The 25490-nt window shown below is 42.6% G+C and overlaps 1 protein-coding gene across 2 annotated transcripts in view; it reads right to left on the reverse strand.

Moving 5' to 3' along the window:
• Window positions 1-24277, reverse strand: part of ATP2A1 (ATPase sarcoplasmic/endoplasmic reticulum Ca2+ transporting 1) — a 31502-nt gene extending 7225 nt beyond the window's left edge. For both annotated transcript variants that reach the window (XM_066576789.1, XM_066576790.1), the window contains exons 1-18: window positions 23908-24277; window positions 20932-20949; window positions 20685-20767; window positions 17540-17644; window positions 15433-15571; window positions 14740-14820; window positions 14564-14649; window positions 14172-14469; window positions 13928-14094; window positions 11741-11829; window positions 11218-11320; window positions 7481-7612; window positions 5667-5792; window positions 3635-3853; window positions 2923-3258; window positions 2613-2833; window positions 782-984; window positions 593-678 (exon numbers count right to left, since the gene is read on the reverse strand). In XM_066576789.1, the coding sequence (XP_066432886.1) occupies window positions 593-678; window positions 782-984; window positions 2613-2833; window positions 2923-3258; window positions 3635-3853; window positions 5667-5792; window positions 7481-7612; window positions 11218-11320; window positions 11741-11829; window positions 13928-14094; window positions 14172-14469; window positions 14564-14649; window positions 14740-14820; window positions 15433-15571; window positions 17540-17644; window positions 20685-20767; window positions 20932-20949; window positions 23908-24025 (2610 nt within the window). In that variant the 5' untranslated portion in view covers window positions 24026-24277. The remainder of the gene's footprint in view (window positions 1-592; window positions 679-781; window positions 985-2612; window positions 2834-2922; window positions 3259-3634; window positions 3854-5666; window positions 5793-7480; window positions 7613-11217; window positions 11321-11740; window positions 11830-13927; window positions 14095-14171; window positions 14470-14563; window positions 14650-14739; window positions 14821-15432; window positions 15572-17539; window positions 17645-20684; window positions 20768-20931; window positions 20950-23907) is intronic.
• Window positions 24278-25490: the final 1213 nt, after the last annotated feature.

Raw genomic sequence — 25490 nt, forward strand, 5'->3', positions numbered from 1 at the left:
ATAAAACATAAAATGACCCAAAGCGGACGCCAACCAAATCCGTCGCCGTACCCGCCCTGTAATCTAAAACCAAACATATTCTATATCAAAACGTCTGAAACAAAATGAGGAACCCTCTCCCATACTTCATTTTAGCGTAAATTTACTAATTTAAAAAAAACAAACAATTATAAATGTTAAGAAAAAAACTTTTCTTTTTTTTTAGCCACTTAGCCCCAATAAAATTAAAAAATTGAAAAAAAAAAAACAATTAAAAAAATAATTTAAAAAAATCACCCTACATGTCATGGAAAAAAAACACAGCAAAAATAATTTTGGTAGCTGCAGGGGAAAAAAAATAGCACAGTATAACCACCACATGGGTAAAATCCCTAAAAAGTGACTGTTGCTTTAGGTACAAAACAGCCTGGTCCTTAAGGGGTTAAAAATAAGCCCTCATAACGCTATGTTTAGGGAAAGATTAAAAAAATGATGGCCTTTGGAGCATGGGGGCTAAAAAGCAAAAAAAAAAAAGATAAATCTCTGGTCTTGAAGGGGTTAAATAAGCTAATACTAAAGAGCACAAGGTGAAAAATAATGGGGTCATTCGTACCAGTTGGTAGAAAGTCACTGTAGGTCCATCTTCGGCACACATGAACCACCAAGCAGCGGCACCTACGGTGGCGGCACCCACATAGCCTGCAGAGAATGAACCAATCATGTAGTTAGAAGTTAAGTGATTTTAACGTTTTTAGAATGAAATCAAACCACTTGTTTAAGTACAAAATCTTTTTCGAATCACCTCCAATGGCCATGTAACGGAAGAAGAGCCAGCCGCTGATGAGGGGTTCCTTGGGGCTTCGGGGTGCTCTGTTCATGATGTCCAGGTCAGGGGGATTGAAGCCCAGGGCTGTAGCTGGTAGGCCATCAGTGACCAGGTTCACCCAGAGCAATTGTACAGGGATCAAAGCCTCAGGCAGACCCAAAGCAGCGGTAAGGAAGATACTGAAGATATGGAAGATACATGAGGGAGTGTCATAATCAGTTGATGCAAGTGCGAAGAAATATTATTAATTACGAGAGTTCATCAAAAAGTAATGTCTCCATCGTCAAAAGTGACAGATTATTGCCTGAGGTCTCCTGCACACTAAACTATGGTTAAAGATAGTTACCATTACATGCAATACACATACACCATTGTTGAACCCAACTATGAAATCCAGTTTGGAAGTTTTGGGGCACTTGCGTTAACCTTGAATTTCTTTGGAGGTGAGAATCATGATGGCACTGTTCCTTATATTGAACCTTACTGTCCAGTTCATACTGTGCATTCAACTACTAAGGTCTCCTAATTCTCTTCTAGGACATAGACACAGATAGAAACATGGGCCACATTTTAAAAGTCGCTGGCATTTATTGGGGATGAGTAACAGATGGCAGCATCGTCTGGTGCCCAGAACCCACATGACAACGGCTGGAATTAGAAGCCCATCAATACTTAAAATGGCAACGTTCTCATTCCAAGAACAGCGTGCAACAGTCATCAGTTTTCTCTACTTGCATGGAATGACAACCATCATCAGTTGAGTGAGATGTGGTGAAGGTACCGTGTCATGGGCGTGAAAAATGTGCAATTGTGGGTGCAACAGTTAAAAGAAGTCCAAACGTCATGTGAGAACGAACAAAAGGATGCTCGGCCATGCACCCGCTGGTCCGACACCATGATTGTATAAGTGGTTTTGGAGGACTGACGATTGACTGTGGAAGAGATTGCCTGCAAAGTCGGCATTTCCATAGGATCTGTGCACACCATCCTGTATGAAGATCTGAATATACGTAAAGTTTCCTACAGGTGGGTGCTGCAAATGTTGACCGGCGACCACAAAACTGCGTGCGTGCCAATGTGTCAGTCGATCTTGATAGGTGATGACGGTATGAATGATGCCTTCATTCTGTTAGCTGTCACAATGGATGATACGTGCATACCGTTTTTCAATCCTGAAACCAAACGCCAGTCGGCACAATGGGATTGCATTGACTCACCGCTATCAAAGAAATCGGAATCAACGATTTTCCAATTGGCAAAAGTGTACGTCAAGAGAAATATTATGTTGAGAAGTGAGAATACTTTCAGCTGTCTGTAGTAAGTAGGTTTTTTTTAGAAAAAAATTAGGAGACCATAGACCTTGAATGCACCCCATACAGGCATGCCCACAGTGACCATATTTTTTGTAGGACTCCTGTTCCTTAGCATTAAAGGAATCCAGGACTTGTATCTGTATGACCTGGAGAGTAAGGTTCAATCCAAGGAATGGCAACATAGTGGTTCTCAACATCCCAAAAAAATTCAAGCCTGCCGGATCAACACAGAAGCAAATGCCTTCATTTTTCCAAACTGGATTTCCTAGGTGGGTTCAACGATGGCATTGGATGGATTGAGTGTAATGGGGACTGTCTTCAACAGTAGTTTTGTGTACAGGATACTTTAGGTTATAATCTATCTCACTTCTTGCTTTGACGTGTTCATTTATGAAGTTGTGGAGACATAACTTTTTGGTTCACCCTCGAAGCACCGACTATGTATTACTAGGACAACCCCTTGATTTTTTTCAATAGGCATTTCCTAAACTCACCAGACGACCTCTCCTACATTGGAGGAAATGAGGTAGCGGATAAATTGCTTCATGTTGTTGTAAATGGCACGGCCCTCTTCTACTGCAGACACGATTGTGGAGAAGTTGTCATCAGCCAACACCATTTCAGAGGCGGTCTTGGCTACAGCAGTGCCAGAACCCATAGCAATGCCAATCTCAGCTTTCTTAAGAGCGGGGGCATCATTTACACCATCACCAGTCTGTTGGAAGTGACAAAAATACATGTGAGCCGTAAAGAATAGACAGAATTGTGTAGAATCATAGAATTATTGCCATGTGATTATCTTACCATAGCTGTGATTTCATCAAAGGACTGCAGGAACTCAACAATCTTGGATTTATGAGTTGGCTCGACTCTGGCAAAGCAGGAAGCACGTTTGCAGGCATCTCTTTGTTCTGCTGGGGGCAGATCGTCAAATTCCCTACCAGTAAAGGCACGACCAGATACATCGTCGTCCTCACCAAAGATGCCAATACGACGGCAGATGGCAATAGCTGTACCCTTGTTGTCACCAGTGATCATGATGACACGGATACCTGCTTCACGGCAAAGCACGATTGAGCCAATAACTTCCTTACGGGGTGGGTCCAGCATACCCACGCAGCCAACAAATGTCAAGTCACACTGTGGAAGAACGAAAAAAGGCATGAAAAATAATAATTCTTGGTACGCAATACAGGCTCCAATGGGAGCCGTGCCTGCAGTTACAAGCATCGGCCACTACACAGAGGTTGGCGCGGAGGCTTCCGCTCTGACCTCTGTGTTATTGCGGCACTGACAGCATGCGCCTGCTTAGCTGATCGGTCGGAGTCCCGAGCGACGGACCCCGCCAATCAACTATTGGTGACCAATCCTCATGATAGGTCATCAATAGTATTTAACTGGAAACCCCCTTTAAATAAATAAGAAAAATAATTGAGGAGGTTACAAGTGTTCATTAATGTTCCCTTTGTTTATATATTGGCGCTTTTTTCAGTGTTCTCTAAGGTTTCCGAGTTACCTCATAGTCGACAAACTTGGTGGCGTCTTCAAGAACCATGTCTTCTCTTTTTGGTGGGGTGTCTCTTGTAGCAAGAGCCAAGCAACGCAGGGTGTCTCTGCCTGTGCCCCACTCCTTGATTACGGCCATGATTTTATCCTTGATGCCACTAGTGAGAGGCACACGTGTTGTGCCAACGCGTATGTAGTTGCAGCGGTCAATGACACCCTCTGGGGCACCCTGGGAATAAACAAAAAATGTAAAAATGAAATCTCCCATGCATGGATTTTAGCGAATAAGCTATATTCCAATGGGGCGTCTACACTAATGCAATTTGTTTTGGATCACGAGAGAATGCTCAGCAACCTTGCATTTATTGGATAGCATTACCATAGCTATGAATGTCACATGACATTATTTGTTGCATACAGAAAAAAATCCTGTGAGATGGGGGGTCTCCTATTGAAAACAATGGGAGAAACTCCTCAATCCTTCACCGTGGCAGAGAATTGCTTTTTCCCAGAAGTGATTCGAGGCTGTTTTAACACGAAAACGCCTTGCATCCTCGGGGAAGTCACATGGTGGGGAGCGCGATATGGGGGGCGGGATTCACAGCTCCATATCGTGCTCGCCAGTGTCAGGGTTCATACGCGTCAAAGAAAACCTGGAATTTGATGAAAGTCATGGAATACCTGAAAAATTCAAATCTCACCATTCAAAGTGTCCCGCGGCACTCACACAGTCTGCAGTCCTTAGCAGAGGTATACAATCTTGCAAAGCCACATCCCAGGGACTATGGGCCTCCGGTCCCCTCTGTCATCCAGTAAATTCCAAAAAGTGGTAGCATCAATGGTGAATATAATAAAACGGATCTTTATTACTCCATGCTTAAAAGAACAGGCAACGTTTCAACTGACAAAGTCTTTAGAAAGACTTTGTCAGTTGAAACGTTGCCTGTTCTTTCAAGCATGATAATAAAGATCCGTTTTATTATATTCACCATTGATGCTACCACTTTTTGGAATTTAGTGGAATACCTGGAAATATCATGGAATTTTCTGATTTGTCGGGGATTTTTGTTTTTTGTCATGGATTTTTTTCTGAGTAATAATAATAATTTCTGAGATTCTTGTGAATCTTGTGAGTTCTGTTTGTGCAAAACAATTTCTTTATTCCATTACGATCCAGTATTGTGTTTAACACTAGAGGCCAAAGGAAGAAAGAAATTGTTCTGGATAAGCAGAACTAAAAACACACAAGAATCTCAATACTGAATCTTAACAATACAAACAATACTTTCAGATTTTGAAGTTCATTGAAGTTTTTGTTCTCGGCCGGCCTCTGATGGTTGGGCATTTTTTAATTAAAAAAAAAAATAAATTAACTGGAAATAGCTTGACTACTGGGGTGTGTCTTTTTAAAATTATTTTTGTGTATATATATATATATATATATATATATATATATATATATAAAAAACAATAAGGGTTCGAGAAACTTCACACTTGCAAGAAAATGGCGCATTTGTTGAGTGCTGCGAGAGTGAGTGAAAGCGATGAATTATGAAACCAATGATTGTCAATGATTTCCTTTACATTTGCGATGTTGCAAAAGAAAAAAATCACGGCCAGCCCTCTTTTGCAGGTTTTTTTTTCATCTCCCATGTTTCTCTATGGAGCCTCCTTTTTATCGCAGCGCAAAGCAGTAACTTGCGATTTTCGTGCGATGCTTTTATATCATTATTGAAAGCCCTATTGACTTTCGCACTAAAAAATTGCAACAAAATCGCTCTAGAAAAGTCGCAAGTGGCAGCCATGTTTTTGCGAGAAAAAGCAGTTCTGACACTCAAAAATCGCTGGGAAAAAGTCGCGATTCTGTTGTGATTTTCACGCAGTGATATCGCGTTCGCCAGTGTGAAGGAGCCCTTTGATTGTGTGTATTTCGAGGTCCGCAAGATTCATTGAAAATCAAGATTTTGTCATAGAAAAGTTTTTTTCGAAAACCTGTGTGAACCCGGAATGTGAAGTCAGCCCTACTGTATTGTTGGTCCTACCTTCACAAACATCTTGTTACCAACGGCAGCGCGGGCACCTTTGGCAGGGGTACAGTAGACGGACATGGACTTCCTGTCGCGGGAGAACTCCAGGGTGAACTCTTTCTTCATCAGCTGTTTGATCACCTAAGAAAATCATCGGTGGAAATTTACTAAGAGGGGAGTTGCAGTATGTTGTTGTAGAAACAATCCAAGTATTTTAAGTTTAAGTCCCATATGGGGACTGAAAAAAGACATGAGAAAAAAATGTAAAAAGTTAAAACAACCTTTTCCAATTTCTCATGTAAAAAGATAATTAAAAAATAAATAACATAAACCTTATTGGTATCAACGCAAGCACACAAGTCAAAACTAATACAATATATCATCATTTGTCCTACCTGGATAACGCCACAAGAAAAAAAAAAACAAATGCCAGAATTGTGGGTTTTTTTTGGACATCCCATTTTCCTAAAAAACTATGAATAAAAAGCGATCAAAAAGTCTAATGTACCCCAATATGGAGCCAATAAAAAGTACAAGTCGCCCTGCAAAAAGCAAGGCTGCACACAGCCGCGTCAATGGAAAAATAAAGAAGTTATGGGTCTCAGCAAAATTCTTTTAGTTTTAGATGTAAAAGTACATTAAACTTGTAAAATTGTACAGACCTGCAGCATAAAGTTAACATGTCAGTTTTGCTGCACCATAAAAACAAAAAGGAAAATTTGAGACATTTTTGGTCAATAGGCTAAAAATTGGGTCCCACAGCAGTCGCAATATTATGGAGTGAAAGACCTTTATGCTTTAGACGTTAGATGAAGAGGGGTTTTCACGATTTCTTAGAAAGTTTAGTTTGACAGACATTTCTGCAGTCCTCTTTCTGAAGAATTTCAGGCTAGGACTACACTACTGAGCAAAATCAAGACTTTTTTGGGCTGCTTTCACATCTGCGGCGGGGATTCTGTTTTCCTGCCATGTTCGGTGAATCTCCTGGCCGAAAGGATCCATCTTATGATAGAACCAAATGGCAACGATCTGACCCCATTGATGGGGGCCATTTAGTTTCCGCTCAGCTGTCCGGTACTTTATGCCGTCTCTGCGACAGAATGTCCGAATGGAGGTTCCAGCACAGATCTAAAAGCAGCCTTGTGACCCAAAAATGCACGCAGTTGGTTGGTGACTTGGCTAAAAAGTGTTATTTTGTGCAATTTTGCCATTAAAAAATCCACAGAATTGCAAGTCAGTCATAGTCACACACAATTTACATTGTTGTCTACCGTAGGAAAGTCATGTGCAACCTGGATCCCTTGCACAGTTGTGTTGCAGTCACGGAGGTCACCTGTTGCGACTCACCATATAGACAATGGTTCTATGTAATGTCTCAATGTGATATTGCTATCTTTATGTTGTATGACACATGTTGCCGTGTAGACCTAGCCTTCATGTTCATCGGACAACTGAACCAGGATCTCAAAATTCAGAGGGTCGTTGCAAATAATACGGCAGTAGCATGTGTTGGGGATAATTTGTTTCATGGGACCATGAAGGCGCACATTACTAGAAGGGAGTTGGGTTTCTTCTACATGACAAGTACGAGGCAGGTGTGCAGTAAAGCGAAGTTCTTGATACGCTGCTGCCAGCTAGCCGAGTGCTACATAATTAGATTTCTATAATGGTAGAAGGATTGTATGTCACAAGATGGGCAGGAGTCCTGGGAAAGTAGAAGGTTATTTCTTCTTGCCTTGAGACACATGATAAAGCATAGACTCAAGTTCTAGGATTATACATTATTATCAAGTAATATCGTAAAACATAGTAGGCCGTCTGGAACTTACAGAGTTGCAGGCATTGGCACGCTCAACTTTAGACAGACTCTTCACTTCTGTGTTGAATACGTTCATCTTCTCCACAAGGGTTGTCAGGGCAGTCTCTGTGGCTTCTCCGACCTTCTCAAACACTCCTTTGGACTGAGGGACAAAGAAATTAGATGACGATGAAATTATTTTTTTTTGGTTCAAGAATTTTTTTATTACATTTTCCAGCATACGAAATAATATAACATCCAAAAAAAAAATTGGGATAAAAGGGGGTGGGACTGGGGGATTGTGAGCATTACTTATCGTTATAGCTTTTACAATAATCAAGTGGTATGACGAAACAAGACAAACTTTCTAAGGGGCATCACAATTAGTAGATAAACAAACGAACACCACGAGACGTAGACACAAACCAGGGAGGGCCAAACTCAGGAAAGAACACAAGGGGGAGGACCAGGAGGGAAGGGGGCGAAGGCCCGAGTCCGAGCCTACTCTTCTATCGCACCCTCTCCCACCCACCCCCTCTCCAGCTCAAGGGGAGCTTGACTCCAGCCACCTCCCAAGCCCATCTGAGGACCTGTAAGCCACCCAGGCCTACCATGTACCATAGTGTTTTTCCCAATCCTCCGGCTCCTCCGCCCCCAGCTCCTCAAAATGCATAAGCATGTGGAGCTCCTCCACCCACATTATCCGGGTCGGAGCAGTGGTGGAATGCCACAGCCTCGGGATAATCCTCCTGACTGCGATAACAAAGAATCGGAGGAGACTCTTTTTCGTCGCTCTCATTGAGCTGGGAAACATAGATAGAAGAGCCAGTTCTGGGAGGGAGTCACCTTCGTATCACTAATATGTTTATATAACTCCACCACCTCCTTCCAAAGGTTCGACACCAGAGGGCAGCCCCACCAAATGTGTGTCATAGTGCCCCTGCTGCCATTACATCTCCAGCTGGTAGCGGGAACCTGGGAGAACATCCTCTGAAGTCGATCCGGAGTCCTGTACCATCTAGACCATATTCTGAAATTCAGATCCTGGACTCTACCTGCTGAGGAGAGCTTGTGAGTCAAGAGCCACACTCTGTTCCATCCTCGGGGGAAAAACTCCTGACAATTAAATTATTTTTAATAGACAGCTTCACTCTCTTTGAAATCAACGAGAGGGGTGCCTTCCATTACTCTTCTGATTCCGCATTGTGGTCAGAGCCAGATGTGTAATAAAAGGCATGAGTCCCATTGATTTCAGTAGGAATAAAGCCAGCTACTACACTTCCTCCCCTACCCACCGATGGCGACGTCTGGCCCTGCTGCAGTGACGGCTAACCGGAGAATCAGCTGATCGGTGGGGATCCCGAGCAGCGCCTCCAACCCCGCCCTTCCCCAGTTGCTTATTAATAACCTATCCTGAGGATACATCATCTGTTGCCAATTCCCAGAAAAGCACTTTTAACTGGTCTTTGATTGTGAGCCCTTCTGGAGACAGTAAGGCCCAATGTCCACAGGCGGATTTGAATTGCGGAATCCACGCACCCGCACGGAGGATCCACAGTTCAAGTCGCCTATAGGGAACCATGGGCGTCCGCATTTGAATTTACAGATTCCTCCATTTTAGTATGGTTCCTGCACAGACGGCTTCCTTGAAGTCAATGGAAGCTGTCCGATCTGCAGACGCAATGTCAATTGCGGACAGGCCGCAGGTTCCGCGGGAATGCAGGAGTTAAAAAAAAAAGCTGTACTTTACATGTGCGTCGGCCAGCGCCTCCACACACATCCATAGTACAGAAAATAGAAGACCCGGACAGGTACGCAGGGTCGTCTGCGGGACGCTGTGGGCTCCCAAATGCGGAATCCGACCCACTCGTGGACATGAGCCCTAACAATGTAAGTGCAGTTTCTGTACAAGGTAGTAGAAAGTTCTAAATAAATAATGGATGCTATAATCATAGAAGATAAAGAATAAGAATGCACACACAATCAGGTTTATTATATTAGAAAGTACACTAATACTTCTATTGCTCTCTCACATCTGCGTTGAGGCTCTGTTGCAGATTCCATCATATTTTCTGGAAAAAATAGTGCAGCATCCCTTCTGGTAAAATGATGGACACCATGAGGGAACACAAAAGGCACTATTTAAAGAGAACCCGCCACCAGGATCTCCATGTCATAACATTAAAAAAGTGTTCCCGCCCTCCACCCCCCCCACAAAAAAAATAAAACAAATGTGACCATTTTACTAAATGGGACCCATTAAAAAAGTTTCATACTGTTGTGTGAATCTGCTGACTTCTACTTGGGAGTTAGGCAGACACCTTCTTCTTACATCCTCCCAACATCCCCCACAGTCGCATTTTACTGCTAATAGAAAGAGATCGCATTCTGGCTAAAAAAGTGTTATTTTATGCATTAATAATACAGTTATCAATCGATAACCTTTAGTGCTGCAGCTGCTGATTGTTAACTGTGTTATTATTGTGGGGTGGATACCGGAAGGATGCAATCCAGAAGGGCTTGCCTGACTCCCTTGGAGGGGTCTACCGATTACCACAGCAGTGTGGAGTTTGACAGTAGAAATTAGCCCTATAAGCCAGGGGCGTAACTAAAGGCTCAGGGGCCCTGATGCAAAACGTGAGCTGAGACCCTCCCCTCTATCTGTATCTGTACCCGTACCCATACCTAAACCATGCTGCACAGAGAAATAACTTGAAGCTTCTGGGCCCCAATGCAAAACCTGTAACAGGGCCCACAACTATAATGCTTTATTCATAGTACTGGGCTCCCTATATGGAGAAGAGAGGCATTATGCGCCCCCTAATGCTCCTGGGCCCGGGTGCAACTGCATCCCCTGCACCCTCTATAGTTACACCCCTGCTATAAGCTATTAGCACCATTAGATTAATGCCAAGACAGGCATCGGTAAGCTACCTTTATCTCTAATGCTAGTGCTTACACAGTGGAGAAATCTTTGTTCTTCTGCCCTGTGCATCATATGCACATAGACCCTAGACCGTCCGATGGGTGTTCTCACCTCAGACCGGTCCTGTGCTTCTGCTCTTGGTCTTTTCAGCACTGCCCATTGCCCAATGACTAACAGCTCCATTTTGCTTGTAACTGTGCCAAAGGAGAGCCATCAGTTACTGGGGAATGGATGGGATTGAGGAAGACCAAGAGCAGAAACACTGGACCAGTCTGAGCGAAGCAAAATGTCCATTGGATGGTCTAGGGCGATTTCGCATCAGGCACATGGAACAGAAGAATGGGGATTTCTCTACAATATTAGCACTGCCTGTATTAGTGCCTATCTAATAGTGCAAATCTCTACTGATAGACTTTCATTAATGTGTCCTATTTAGAAAAAAAGGCCATTTTTTCAAGTAGAGAAGCGGTCAATTGATTTTCTTTAAACCACATCTTAACTGGAAGCTCCCCCTCTCCCAATTCCTTACCAGGCATGGCCCATCTGGACAGTTATAATCTATGGCTAGTTGAGAACTGGTTAAACAAAAGGGACATTGAGTTCCTGGGGATAGGTTCTCCGAGTCAATTGGTTGTTGATGTCCCCCATGTGACGGATCTGTAACTGCTTGAAATCAGTTTTTCTCCACTTATGATAGAACAAAATAATGCAATTCCTAACGCGGAAGTGAAAGCAGTCTAACAAAATGTCATCTTCAAAGTTATTAGCACATGCAGCAAGTGTTAGATAATCAAAACCACACCTGGAAACACGGGACAAATTCTAATTAACTCTGTTTTTACCTCATTGAAATCGAGAGAAGAGTCATTGCAAAGTGCGCAGATTGTGGCCAGTTCCACCAGCCCATCATACTGGCCAGCCTTCACAATCTTATCATTCTTCATACTGAGATGACCCCACAGAAAGAGACAAGGCCAGCCCGGGGTAGGTGGAGATGGGATAGAAGGAAGAATAGTTTATGGAAAAAGTGAAAGAAAAGTATGAGGACATGCAAAAAAGAGATGGAAAAATTACAACGGCCAGACAAAAGCACTAGAAGACCTCGTATGGGGAAAAGTGGTAGAGGTGGAGAGGAAAGAAGAGTGTGTGTAGGGGAGACAATACATATACACTGATGGTCAATTAAGTGAATGAATGGTATTGAAAGGTGACAAAGAAAATGCCGATTGTGAGTTTTGGTCTGTAGGCTCTGTGCTGTTCAGCACTGGAACTGGTGTAAGACAATTTCGAGAAGTGTTCCGGCATCGTTATTGGAGTTGTGCAGTGCGTTGGTCTTCAGCAACAAAGAACTTGACATAAACTCACACATCTCCTTCAGGGGCATAGGTGGATCCGGTAATGGAGAACTCATTCAGGGTGCAGACATCACCGTCAACTTTATCCACTACAAACATCTGAGGAAAACAAAAAAAATGGATTATTTTATTATAATCCCTAACTTTATATAGATCCTGTTCTCTCTTCTTTGTTAAAGAGGACCTCTCATGTCTTCTGGTCAGGGGAAACCGGCTGCATAACTATGCAGCCACAGCCCCATTGACTCTATTACAGCTTTTCTCTTGTTCCTACTTCCTCCCCATATCGATTCCCCTTAGATTTGGCTCCAGGCAAATTCTCTCAAGTGGGAAGTCTCCACCAGTCACCGTCCATCAAATCTGACATTATCCATTGACAGTGAGTGTTGAGAACCGCCCACTTGACAGATTCAAAGCTCCAGGAGTCTTATGTAATGAGACCTAAAATGGAAAGAGGGGACTAGAAAAAAAAAAAAGAATAGCTGCAATAGTCGGCACGGCCAAGACTGCAAAGATCTGCAGCCACTCCAGTTGACCTGAGTATTGGACAGGTCCTCTTTAAAGGCCGTGGACACCTTTTGGAAGGCAATTTTTTCACTTAAATGCATGTATTTTGGCTGTCAATCATTTTTGCAATAGGGTTTAATAAAAAAGTTGCGCCATTTGTCTTTTGCATCTTCTGCTTTTCATTTTAGCAAATTGCCTAAAGAGTCTCCATAGGAGATCGGTCAGTGAACCCGGAGCTTCTTCTGCTCTCTGAACATTCTTATCAGATAAAAACATGCAGGAGAGATAAAGGCTGAGAACCAGGGGCGTAACTATAGGGGGTGCAGGGGATGCGGTTGCACCCTGGCCCAGGAGCCTTAGGGGGCCCATAAGGCCTCTCTTCTCCATATAGGGAGCCCAGTACTATGAAAAAAGCATTATAGTTGGGGGCCCCGTTACAGGTTTTGCACCGGGGCCCAGGAGCTTCAAGTTACGCCTCTGCTGAGAACTAAGGGCCCTTTTACACGGGCCAATAAATCGTTTATATTCCTGCATCCGGTATCAGCGCATGCCCCGACTGAATGACGGGAGATAATTGGCTGGCTTCCCCTTAGCATACATAAACTTGAATGACAATCGAAGAAAATAAAAGTCCCTGCACAACTTTTGCAAATTGGGGACTTTTACTTTCTTTTATTTTCTCCTATTGTGTTTATGACCGAGGTCATCTGTACCTGCAGGCTCCCCCCTAGACGCTCTTCCTATGGACTAGGGATCTTGCCATTTGGAATCCATTCTTAAAGGCCTCCTTGGACCGACAGTGTGGACGCCTGTCATCGACCGGGTGGTCCACACCAGGTAAGTCTGAACTCCTACCCTTACATTCACTGTTAATAATATACACTATATTGTCCATTTGATTGCAGTGCTTGTCCACTGACTTTATACTCTAAACCTGAAGGACGGATCTGCCCGTGTAAACAGGCAGTCATTTGTTTATGAATAACTGCCTGTTTACTGTAAATAGAGGCGGGCGGGCCAGAAGCATTCCCGGCCCGCTCTGTCTCCAATCACTGAGCGATTAGCGTTCCTGTGTATACCCACAGGAATGATCATCGCTAGGACAACCTATCTGCACCTCAATGGTCATCCCCTATAAAAGGGTCCATCTACAATTTAATCATTGGAACAAGAAAACATTCAAACTGCCTCTGTTTACATGTACAGATAATTGTTTAAACTTTTTCGTAATTTTTTTTCCTTGCTGCTGTAGCTCGTTCAGTCCATCATGGATCTACCAGCGGAGTCTGGAAATGACTGGTAATGGTTTGCGAATCCTTGAAGGATCCCTTTTTATACGGAATGACTGGCAAATGCCAACGGACGATAAGTGAACAAATTATGATTCATTGTTTAATCGAAGATCATTGTTCATTTTCGCACTATTCAACGATTACTTAAATGATAATCATTCCATGTAAAAGGCCCCTTAGCCGTCAGTCCAGCCTCACTGACAGATCCACTATTGAGACACAGTCTGCAGTTTCTATATACAGGGATATGTAGAAGCTGCAGAAGACAAGATGTACAAAGTTTTTATTAAACCCTACTGCAAAAAAAAAGATTGTCAGCCCAAAATACATGTGTTTAAAGGAAAAAAATGTGCCTAAAAGGTATCCCTAACCTTCACAGGCTCACATTATCATCATACCCTGCAGACAGACATCTGGTTGGTGGTCAGAGTACCGGTCTTGTCAGAGCAGATGACTGATGTGCAACCAAGAGTTTCCACAGAGGGCAAGCTTCTGACAATAGCATTCTTCTTGGCCATACGTCTTGTACCCAAGGCCAGACAAGTGGTGATTACAGCGGGGAGACCTGTACGTATAAAACGCAATTAGATAATACACTTTCTCAGCAGTTACTATGTAGCAGCAAGAGCATACTAAACAAACCTTCAGGGATAGCGGCTACAGCCAGAGCCACGGCAATCTTAAAGTAATAAATAGCTCCTTTGATCCAAGAGCCACCATGGATGGGGTCATTGAAGTGTCCAATGTTGATCAGCCATACAGCAACGCAGATGAGGGAAATGACTTTGGACAGCTGCTCTCCAAACTCATCAAGTTTCTGCTGCAGTGGGGTCTTCTCTTGTTCTGTGGCGGCCATCTCATCACGAATCTTGCCAATTTCAGTGTTGGCTCCAGTGGCAATAACAACGCCAGTAGCCTTACCAGCTCCTACGTTGGTACCCTAAGGAGGACCAAGAGGGAATTAGCACATGTCTAAGAGGGTAAAAAGGCTCAAAAATAAAGTAGAAGACAAAAAGAAGAATGGAAACACATACGGAGAACAGCATGTTTTTCTTGTCCTGGTTGACAGCTCTGGGGTCGGGGACAGCATCTGTGTGTTTGATGACAGAGACAGACTCTCCTGTAGGAGGCACAAAGATTCAGGTGAGGAGTCAATAACATTACTCTCAGGTTACAGTTGAGTGTGTTTTTGTTGTACTGTTCAACATACCTGTCAGGATGGACTGGTCAATACGTAGGGTGGTGGATTTAATGCTGATGATTCTGATGTCAGCTGGGACTTTGTCACCAACTAGGAATAAAAGGAAGATGTCAATACACCCAACATTCATCTGTCTTATTTCTGCGGTATTATATGGCGTGTAGAAGCAGGTCCACACCAAATGATACAATGCAGAATCCTCCTATATCATCTCCCACTATCTCAACTCCTATGGATTATTAAGAGTTAAATAGGGTTTTCCTACTAAGGACATCCCCTATCCAATGGATTCATGTCTAATTGATGGAGGTCCAGCCACTAAGACAACCGGTGATCCCAACATTTGCACATCCCCAATTCCCCATGTGAATGGAGTGGTGATGCTCATGTAGGACCATAGTTCTATGAGGAAGATTGCCAAGTGCATTGATCTTTCTCGGTCCCATAGACTGGAATAGAGCAATGGTCATGCATTCACATGAGGAACTTGGGGTGTGCAGATTTTAGGATTGTTAGGGGTCCCAGCGGTTAGACATTTATCTCCTATTCTGTTGGAAAAGGACAAAATAGCATTAGTAGGAGAACCCCTTTTAGATAAAAACGATGCAATTAAGTAGGAAAGGGATTCGGGTCTGAAGGCAACAGATGAAATATGTTGTATGAAATATACGCTGTATAGAGGTTGGCACAGAAATAACTCACCTGCCACCTCCACAATATCACCAGGCACGATCTCTCTCGCCTTGATTCTTTGTACCGATTTCCTGTCACTGCGGTAAACTTTTCCCATCTCGGGCTCATATTCCTTAAGAGCTTCAATGGCATCCTCAGCATTTCTTTCCTACAGTAGGTGACAAACAGCTTTATTATATATATATATATATATATATATATATATATATATCTCAGTACTTGTATTATGGTATCTAAGCTGGCTCCTTTTTGGCAAGCATTTCTTCTCTTTTAGACTTTGGACCTTGTTTGCCTGCTTCTTGTTAAGGTGCTATTCACTTACACACTCTAACCTCAGCCAATTTGTGCTTTGGTTCTGTTTTGCTCTGTCTTCGTATATTCCATTGCCTCAGCATTACATGTAGGGACACTTCGGGAATTCCCTAGGTTCCCATTGCAGGGTCGTCCTTGTCAGAGCAGGTGCTACGCTGGTTAGGCAGGCCCAGTCTTGTTTATATTAGGAATAGTCCTCAGTCTTTTTAGTACTGTGTGTTTCCTAAGTCTTCTAGTTGTCCCTGTACCCCTTCTACTTTCACATTATCCAACCTCTCCTTGTCCACTGTCTTTATTAGCTGTCAGTTTGGTTTATTGTTAGCTCTGGTTGAACATGACAGAGACTTACAGGACCCTCCAGAACTTTGGAAACACCTCATGTTCCAAAATGCAAATCAGAAACAGGTCTGGGAGGTTCTCCACTAAGAATGGAGATGTATTGAGACCAAAACACCTAAAATAATAGATCAACGGCATGCCGATGGTACAAGCGTGTGACACCGGCAAAGGGTGGAGACTTCCAGGAGCCAAAAATGTGAAGTCATTCCCACCTTCCAAGACTTTGGTGGAAGATTGAGCCGATACAAACACACACCTCCCAAAGCATTGAGAGTTTTGACTATTTTTCCTAATTGTAGGGGTGTTTTCAAATTTCTGGAGGGTTCTGTACAGTATTATAGTTTCTATCTATAGTATTATAGGTATGTATCTGTCTCATTGAAAAAGGTTTGGCACCGTATTAACCAGTAGAGCAAAATGTGAATGTTCCCAGCAAGCGAAACCAAGTAATCTTGTAGATATGATACCTTTTAATGGCTAATAAAAATACATGATGTTATAGTGAGCTTTCGACTCGCATTAACATCATCATTAATTTCTGTTACCAGTAAAAGGTATCATATCTATAAGATCACTTGGTTTCGCTTGCTGGGAACAATCACATTCTGTCTCATTGGAAACACTGGACTAGTAGCTAATCAGAAGATAATTCTAACCCTCTGCCTGAGGTAAGTGTGTTAATGTATGCTCAAAATACAATTTAAATCCTTTGGTCTAAAGCTGGGGTGCAGAACCCGCAGACTGGGGGCCATGTGTGGCCCCTGATCCATTCTGTGCATCGCCCAGCTATCTGAACACTTGTCTGTGTGTGGCTTCTCTTTTGTAGTCTACATGTCATTTGGCCCACCATATATCAGGAGAATGGGGTCCCCTGACCCCCTTTTGGCACTCCCGTAAGGAGTACATGAGTTAGAGATGACATCTATGCATGCAGCTCTAGCCATTGCAGATCATGGGAGCTGTGAAATGCCAAGTTGCTACAACAATGTACAGTCTTCTTTCTATGGCCATGACTGGGGCGGGGGGTGGGGATGGTCTTCTCTCTATGATTGGAGGAGAAGAAGACCTCCATTCTTCCGATAACTTCCAGAACTTCCGCCCTGCTGACATTTAGGGGTTATACTAATGATATACCATAAATATCTCAATTTAAGCGCTGCGGAATAAGTTGGCACTCTACAAATAAAGATTATTATATTATTATTATTATCAATCAGTAATAGTTTTATTGGCGTCCTTGGGAATGCAATATGACAGTGTTGGCCTCAGACCAGAAAAGCTTGTGAATCTCCTGGTCTAAAGAGACCTCTTAATATGGACCTTCAATCAGGAATCACAGTATAAAATGATACCTTAATACAGAATGGTATTTTGTTCCTAGTTGTAATTATTTAATACAAAGCAAAGAAGGAGCCTACAGTAAGTACGAGGTAGGTGTTCAGTCCAACAATAGCAGAGCTCTTACCTGCCAGACTCCTACAACTGCGTTGGCGATAAGGATCAGCAGAATGACAAAGGGCTCTACGAAAGCTGTGATTGTCTCTTCACCTTCTTCAAACCAGGCCAGCACCTGCCAAGTCACACACCATTATCATCCTTCAGAACAGATTATAGGTATAACTTTATACTTTTGGGCTGCACACAATCATCAGTAGAGGAAGCAACTGAAATGTATTTTTTCAAAAATCAGAGCAACATATCAGATGTTTTCATCAATGGGGGTTCCTGATACTGAAACCCAGGGGCGTAGCTAAAGGCTCATGGGCCCGAGTGCAAAAGTTTATCATCAGGCCGCTCAACTTCTGTTAACACCTTAACGCAGAAGCTCCTGGCTCCCAATGCAAAACCTGTAACAGAATGCAAACCCCCAACTATAATGCTTTATTCATAGTACTAGGCTCCCTATATGGAGAAGAGAAGCCTTATGGGTCCCCTACGGCTCCAGGGCCTGGGTGCAACCGCATCCCCTATAGTCACACCAGTGCTGAAACCCCTGTTTTTGGTTGAAATAAAGGGGCTACAGTGCTGACTGACCAGAGTGCCGAGCTTCTTTGGCTGTGTGTATTGCCTGTCGGCAGCTGAAGATGGATGCGTTGATGTCTATAGAAGTCTAAGCGTTCTTCTTCAGCTGGCTGGGTTCATTCTATCCATCAGTGAAGTCTCTACACGCAGACCCCCACTGATTGAAACTTTTGACATGTCGCTCTGACATGTCGAAAGTTTTTACAAAGTTCAGTTTCTCTTTACGTTCTTCCGTAGACTCTTTAGCTGTATACTGCACATTTATATAGCTGTAGCGAAATGTAACCCAACACGGTTAATTAGCACCACCTAAAACTTTACAACAAAGGAAAAAGTTTCCCTGCCACTTCGATGCGTTAAACCTTGCTGCCCATGTAACAGACACATACTATGGTTTGGCGCCTCTACATTCAGTTTTTCTATTTGCCTGTACCGTCAATGCCGTTTCCTGCTGGAGATACGACGACTGTTTCGCGTTTTATGATGTAGCTAATTTAATGCCGGAATCGCTATATCTTAGGTGGAGGTTACACTTTGACGGCACCTTACCAGTAGTTTACACTTTTTTTTATACTTGTCGGGTAAGAAGAACAACGTGTGACTGACCGGTGAACCGTAATGATCATTTTCATTTTTAAGTAAGGCTATAAATTTGCAGCTTCTTATTTTACGGAACATTCTGCCCGCTTAGGTCAATATACAGCTGTGTCACAGCAGAACCCTCCGCATTATAAACAGCATCTTAAATTACATTAGAGTAGATTTACAGCTATTTTATGGGGTCCTCCCATACTTCATGCAGCTGTTGTGCTTGCAAAACACATAGCCACCCGGGCCCGTCACTCCGAGCTGCAAGGAACACCCTCTGTCTCCCCTGACCTCCCCTCTCCGGTTGGGCCTCCTCCTGCAGTCTCACAGCAGCTGTCTGACACTTGAGCTGACTACTGGCTGGATCGAGTTATCTTCAAGACAAATTTAACCTGCAGAATGTGCCGCTCATTGGGAAAAGAAAAGGTCAGGGTTAGAGCCCAGTTAACCCTTTCACATGGCCCCATATCATGTGCGTCCTCAAATCAGCTTCTTTGGCTATTGACTGTTCAGTATTACTCTGCAGAAATAAAGTAGGACCCAGCCAAGTTGGCAAAATAAATTTAGAAACCCATAAAGAAAAAAAATGTGCATTGTGGAAATGGCTTCTGGGGAAGTTTTTAGGACTGTTTGTTTGTTATTGGCAAAGACAAAGCAATAGGGGGTGCACAGGTATCACTGACATCTAGGCCTTGGTGCCTTAGGGGCTCAAAGGCCCCACTGTCAGATGAGAAGCCATCCGGATTATAAATGGCAAGTGGGAGGGGGTTCCGGTTACAAATTTGGCAATCACACCCAAGGGCTTCTGGGACTTCCAGTGATGCTATTGGAAGTGTAATGTAAAGTCTTCTACTTGTACCGTACAAAGAAAACTGATGTTTTAGAAATTAATTAAAAAATATATGTTTTTTTAATGTAAAATCCTCCTGCACATTTGCATTGGAGGTTTTTGATTGAGGCCACCAGTTCAGATCCACCTGAAAATCCATCTGGAATAATGCAGGATGGCATGACGGTAGCCAGATGGACTACATTATAGTCAATGTGGTTCGTTCTGCCCCATTCAGTTCTCTCAAAGAATGGATCCTGCTATGGAACAGAAGAACGGTAGTGTGAACGAAGCCTTACGTAGGTATGGTCAACGTCCACTTTGTACTCCTCTGTCTAAAATATTAGATAATACACTCTGTTCTTCTCCTGGCTTCTTTCTTGTTGGACAACTAGTTATGTATGGGGGTATGCTCCTACGTAATAGGGCCAGGGCTTCTGGCATTGGCTAAGACTTTCCATAATCTAAACAGCCAAAGATGCCCTTGGTCAACAAGAACGGTTACATGGATTAAACACAGGAAAGGGTCATGATGTGAGACTTGAATAGTGAATTTCTTCATGGGTCGCCCAAATCTTTCAGGGACATTGGCCAGAAGTAGATTACAAGTATCCCAGAAGTGACATGCAATTACATGTAAAAATAATTGAAAACCCCTTTTTTTCCAATGGAGCTGGTGCAATACTGCTGTAATGAAGATTGTCCAATATTATACATATTAGAGCTAAAGAAGAATGATAAACCAACAACATATTCTATAGCATCTTCCTGTGTTTTACAGCTCAACCACAAACCATGAACATTTCCTATGTAACCACCGAACATCCCATTCATGGACTTCTTTAGTCTGATACGGAGTACAAGGTGTAGCGTTGACATGAGCAATTCAGCAACCATATGGGTAGCTGCAATCATTTTGATTACCCCTTACTAAGCAATATATAATGTATGGATGTGTTTAGAGTTTTCTAGATCACCCTTCTACTGGAACTTGGCCAAGACCTAAAACATTCACCCCTAGTGATATATTATTTGCTTATAATGGGTCTCATTGTCTTCATCACCATTTTTTATACTATAGCTTATTATTACTTATAGTTTTAGAACTTCTACTAATCTTGACCAGCGCATCTCCATTTTGCTCCTTATTGAATGCAACCTATGAACTTACGAAAGATATGATAGCAGCCAACAGCAGAATTCGGACAAGCAGATCTTCAAACTGTTCTGCAACCAGTTCCCAAAGGGACTTTCCTGTAATGAGAAGACCAGCATGTGTCAGCCATACATACTGTAGAGTTATTGGCGGGCTCTATCATTCATTGCTAGTCATCGATGCAGTCGTTTCCACCAAGCGCACTTTGCCCACCATCGATAATCCTTAAAATGCCATACATTCAGTAAAACATGGTGCTTACCCTCCTCAGCAGGGAGCTCTGGTCCACGACAACAGCAGAAGTGGAAAGAGAAAGAGGAGAGAAAGAGAAAAATGAGTGTCCATCCCCCATACTATCAAGGTAGACCCATATATTCTGGTCATGTCTGTCCACTAATTTACATAGTCTGCCTGGCTTCCGACTTTAAGGCCATCACATGCCTTAACATAATCTTTAAAATCGCAATTCTTTTAGGTATAGTCTACTTGGACCCAGTAGAACGTATGCTAGGCAAAATGCGTACCGACAAGTTGGACATCACCGCCGTTTCGGCAGAACCAATTTAATGTACATCAAAGTAGAGTTTTAATACAACTTTAATTAAAATTGTAACTTAGATGGTTATTTATTCAAGCGAGACATCAGACTGTTCTAGAAGTTCCCTTCTTGACAAGATTACGAGCAGACATATTCTAGGGGCAACTTGAGACTAAGTGCCTCGTAACAGAATTAAGGCTTGGGGATGAAGCAAATGTGTAGTCAAATGACCATGTTGATGATGTGTATGTAAGAAGGCGACCCGAGGGTTATATGACAGCTTTATAAATCCTGCTGTCAGTGTGTGTCACGCAGATACTATGTATGATCCTCATTCTAAGGGAACAGAATGCTCCCGGACACGAAGCTCTGGATCTTGCACCACACTGTGTGATACGGGCCAACATACTGGTGCATGAGCCCTCAAGTGCCCTTTAACCCGCTCGCTTCCAGAAAGAATACAATGGCGTGTTATAAGCCTTGGAATGGTTGATTAATCTTGTAGTTAATGATATATATCCTATCATCAAGGAAAAGAGTGAATCTTGTCCTCTGCACTGGGGAAGAAGCAATCATAAAGTCGGCGTAACAAATCGAAACATTTTAGTGCTAGTTGTAACTTTCTATCTAATTCTAACCTCTCAGCACACAATGTAAGTTTGTCCCTATGTTTAGTACTCCGACTTTAGGATATCTTGCAGGGTACCAATATGTCTATATATAGAGATGCATGACTTATTATCAAAGTATTTTGGGGCACGCTGTCTGACATTGAGATCGGGAAGACCGTAGGAAGGATCTTGTCTCTCAGCAGTTTGCAGCCTGGGACTCTCTTGAAGGACACAAGTGAGATGGCTGTATAAGGAGAGTGACATCATGGGCTGGATCTAATATCCCAATACAAAAATACTTCTCTCCGCCATGTGAGGAGCCTTCTGGGTTACAATGTATAGCCTCAGGTAGATTTCACTACCTATATACCAATCCTTTTTCCGATATATGTTCCATATTATATTATACAATGCGGAGTTAGCCAATGTTAACGGAATATTGAATGCATTAAATATACACATTCTCAAAAAAAATTGAATTAATTATTTTTTAATGGTTTTGGTTGCATTAAGTGTAGATTAAAAAGTTTGCAGCCGTGCGTATTGAATGCATTAAGTGTCAGGTTAACATTTGCTAGCTCTGTACATGTCACTTGATATGTACAAGATGTTCTGTCCGCGGATCTACACACAACACTTGGCATAGAGTTGGCATACAAGTTCTCCCTCGTACACCTATGTGCCAATGGCGTATCTCACACAGTTTGTACACTATCAGTCATTTGTATTCAAAGCCGGCTATATCTAGTAATCAGGTCATTTCTCTAAAAGTGAATATACACTAAAAATGTACATTGACAAGCCCTTATGTTCACAAGACAAATCCGCACAGATCTTACTGTCGGCTATTCTGCTCTGCCAGCTCATGCAGCTTTGATTGCAAGAATGTGACATTTACAAAGATCCCCTCATCGTCCCCCTGGACTAGTAAAAGATAATCATAGCAACTCTGTAATAACTCGGTCAGGAAACCCTGTCCTCTATGTGCAAGAAAGAACCCACATTGGCTGCGGACGGAGCGGAAGATAAAGTTACTATCATAGCATTTAAAAACCCAATGCCCCCAAAAATATAAGTAATGCGCAAAAGACAGATTATCGGGACGCATTACTCTTCTTCTATCGCTCTTCTTCCTAGTATCGTCTCTAATGCTCATTGACTGGAGACAACAGACTATCATTCACGGCAGGGTGACAAGAGGCACAGAACAGATGTCCTCAACTTCACAGGCATGTCAATGTAAAGTACATCACTTACACTTCTAACATGTAAGAGCTGCAGATATGGCTCAACTTCCCCGAGCCTGCGGTATGCATTCTGTTCTTTGCCTATATTAGCTGCCGGTATCCTGAAAATTCATGGCTTAATATTATGTGATATTTTAGTAAATCAAAGGAAGTTTGGTAACAAAATGTGATTGTTCTCAGCAAGAGAAACCAAGTAATCCGGTAGATACCGTACCTTTAAGAAGAAAATACGCTTATAGCAAGCTTTCAAAACTACTTAGGGTTCTTCATCAGGAAATGTATGTATATATGACTGATGAAGAAACCTAAATACATTTTAATTGTGTACTGTAACATTGTTTCTCTTTGTTGGTCATCGGCAGGGTTATCTTGTTTCTCTTACAACATTTTAGCATATACAGTATTTCACAATTTCTCTTAATTTCTTAGTGGAAATCAAAACTTTCAATCATTTTCTGAATTCATGATGGAAGTTAAAGGCTTATCAATGACCATAAGAGCTCAATCAATATGTAATATTACTTGCATATACTAATATTGATTAACTTGCTGATTAAAGTTGTAGACGCAGCGTGATGTAATATGAGGATTATTATATATCATCAGCTGTCGAGTTCGCTCTATGCATGTGTTGCTTCCATAGGTTTTTTGTTGGGGGTGGATAATATTACGTCTTTTACATCTGTTCTACAAACTTGGGCTGAGTAGATTCGCAGCCCGGTGTAAGAACTGGGAAATGTGCTGTTGTAATGTTTGCAGTAGGAGCAAGTCGTCGCATAGTATAGATGCCGTATATAGCAGATTTCCATTGATATAACATAAAAAATGAGTTCACAACATACCATTGGGTCCATACTTGTCAAAGTTCCTCTTGACCACATCAGGTGACAGGCCTGTATTTTCATTGACCCCAAAATAAGCGAGGCATTCCTCTGTGGTTTTCATATGTGCGTTCTCCATCCTTCCCTTTCAGCCCTGCCGCAAAGGGCTCACCTTGTCCTTAAAAGAAAGTGGACTGTTTCCCCCCACCTCTTGCGGTTGACAGTCTTTAATGGGCAGGTCTCCCCTTTTCTGCAGCCGAGTGTTGCAGCAGATTCTCCCTTGAAAGCCGACCCGTGGCTCAACAGCTCATCTCCTGCTCTGTCCTTAGCAGGAGACTGGATCACCCTTAACCCTGGACCCCACACAGAAGCTGTCAGAGACAACCTTTACTGGAGAGGTGCTTATAAGAGGGTCGGGAAGCTCACTCCCCTACCTAGTGGTGTGATTGGTCAGGTAGTGGACTGATGTCACTTCATGCATTATCACCCCGTCCAGCCCTTTACAGAAAGGAGACCCTCTTTGGTTTTTTTGTTTTTGCTGACTTGATATGAGCTTTGTAGGCGGGTCACACAGGCACACACGCACACACACACACATACACACACGCACACACTGACCTGTCACTCAAAGTCCAGGACAAGCTTGTAACAGAACCCGGAGGGGGTCCCTCCCTCTGATCATATCCTGGCAGGCTCTTTCTCTATCCCCTTCCACTAAACCCATTCAAGTTATTTTTGTCACCTGTCCATAATTGTTATATATATATATTCGGAGGACGACTCCACGCTCGCCGCTTGTCACTTACATAACTGTCCTTGGTCATATCTTTCTTTTATCACTCTTGTAAATACCTTTAATTGTTCCAGCTGGTTTCCTCTCCTTGAAAAAGATTTACATGGTCTACTCGCTCACTTTTCTTCTATTACTAATTATTCACAGTCAGTCTTTCATCCTTCTGTCTTATAAACTGCGTGTTACCATACAGTCAGGATCGATTCCTCTACTAATTCGACTTTATTGAGTCTTTTTTATATATATTTTTTTTTTTGAAAATCCAAACTTTACTCGTACGCGGTATTGTATATTTTCAAACTATAAGATGCACTTTTTAGAAACAAGTAACAATTGGTTGCAAAAAGCATTTTTTTTGTTTCCGGGGATTTTACCCTAATTTTGTGTTGCCCGGGTCGTATGTAAATGAGAATGTGCTTTTACTGAGTCCTAACTTTGGTTTTGTACCATTTGAACTGATGTTTCAGCTGGCCCTAGATTCTATGCAGCATATCACTGCATGCATCACACCCAATTGTGGCAGATTGTAACCAAACATATCATTGCACATGATGCATGTATCTGGAGCTGCTTGGTATACTTTCTGTTGAGGCAATCAGACAGTATCTACATTGGTTGTCCAATGGCCTCGAGAGGTTACATGTATCCCACAAATACATTCTGCTATGTCTGTGGCCAGTTCTTCGAGAAAAGAGCGACGTAGCACTCCATGCTGGCATCTGTCGAGCTATGTGAAGCCTACTAAGCATACATCAGAATGCTGATCAGGGATCAAGAAAAACCCTGGACACCTTTTTTTTGATGTGCTCAT

The sequence above is a fragment of the Eleutherodactylus coqui genome, chromosome 8, assembly GCF_035609145.1.
Source record: "Eleutherodactylus coqui strain aEleCoq1 chromosome 8, aEleCoq1.hap1, whole genome shotgun sequence".
NCBI lineage: Eukaryota > Metazoa > Chordata > Amphibia > Anura > Eleutherodactylidae > Eleutherodactylus > Eleutherodactylus coqui.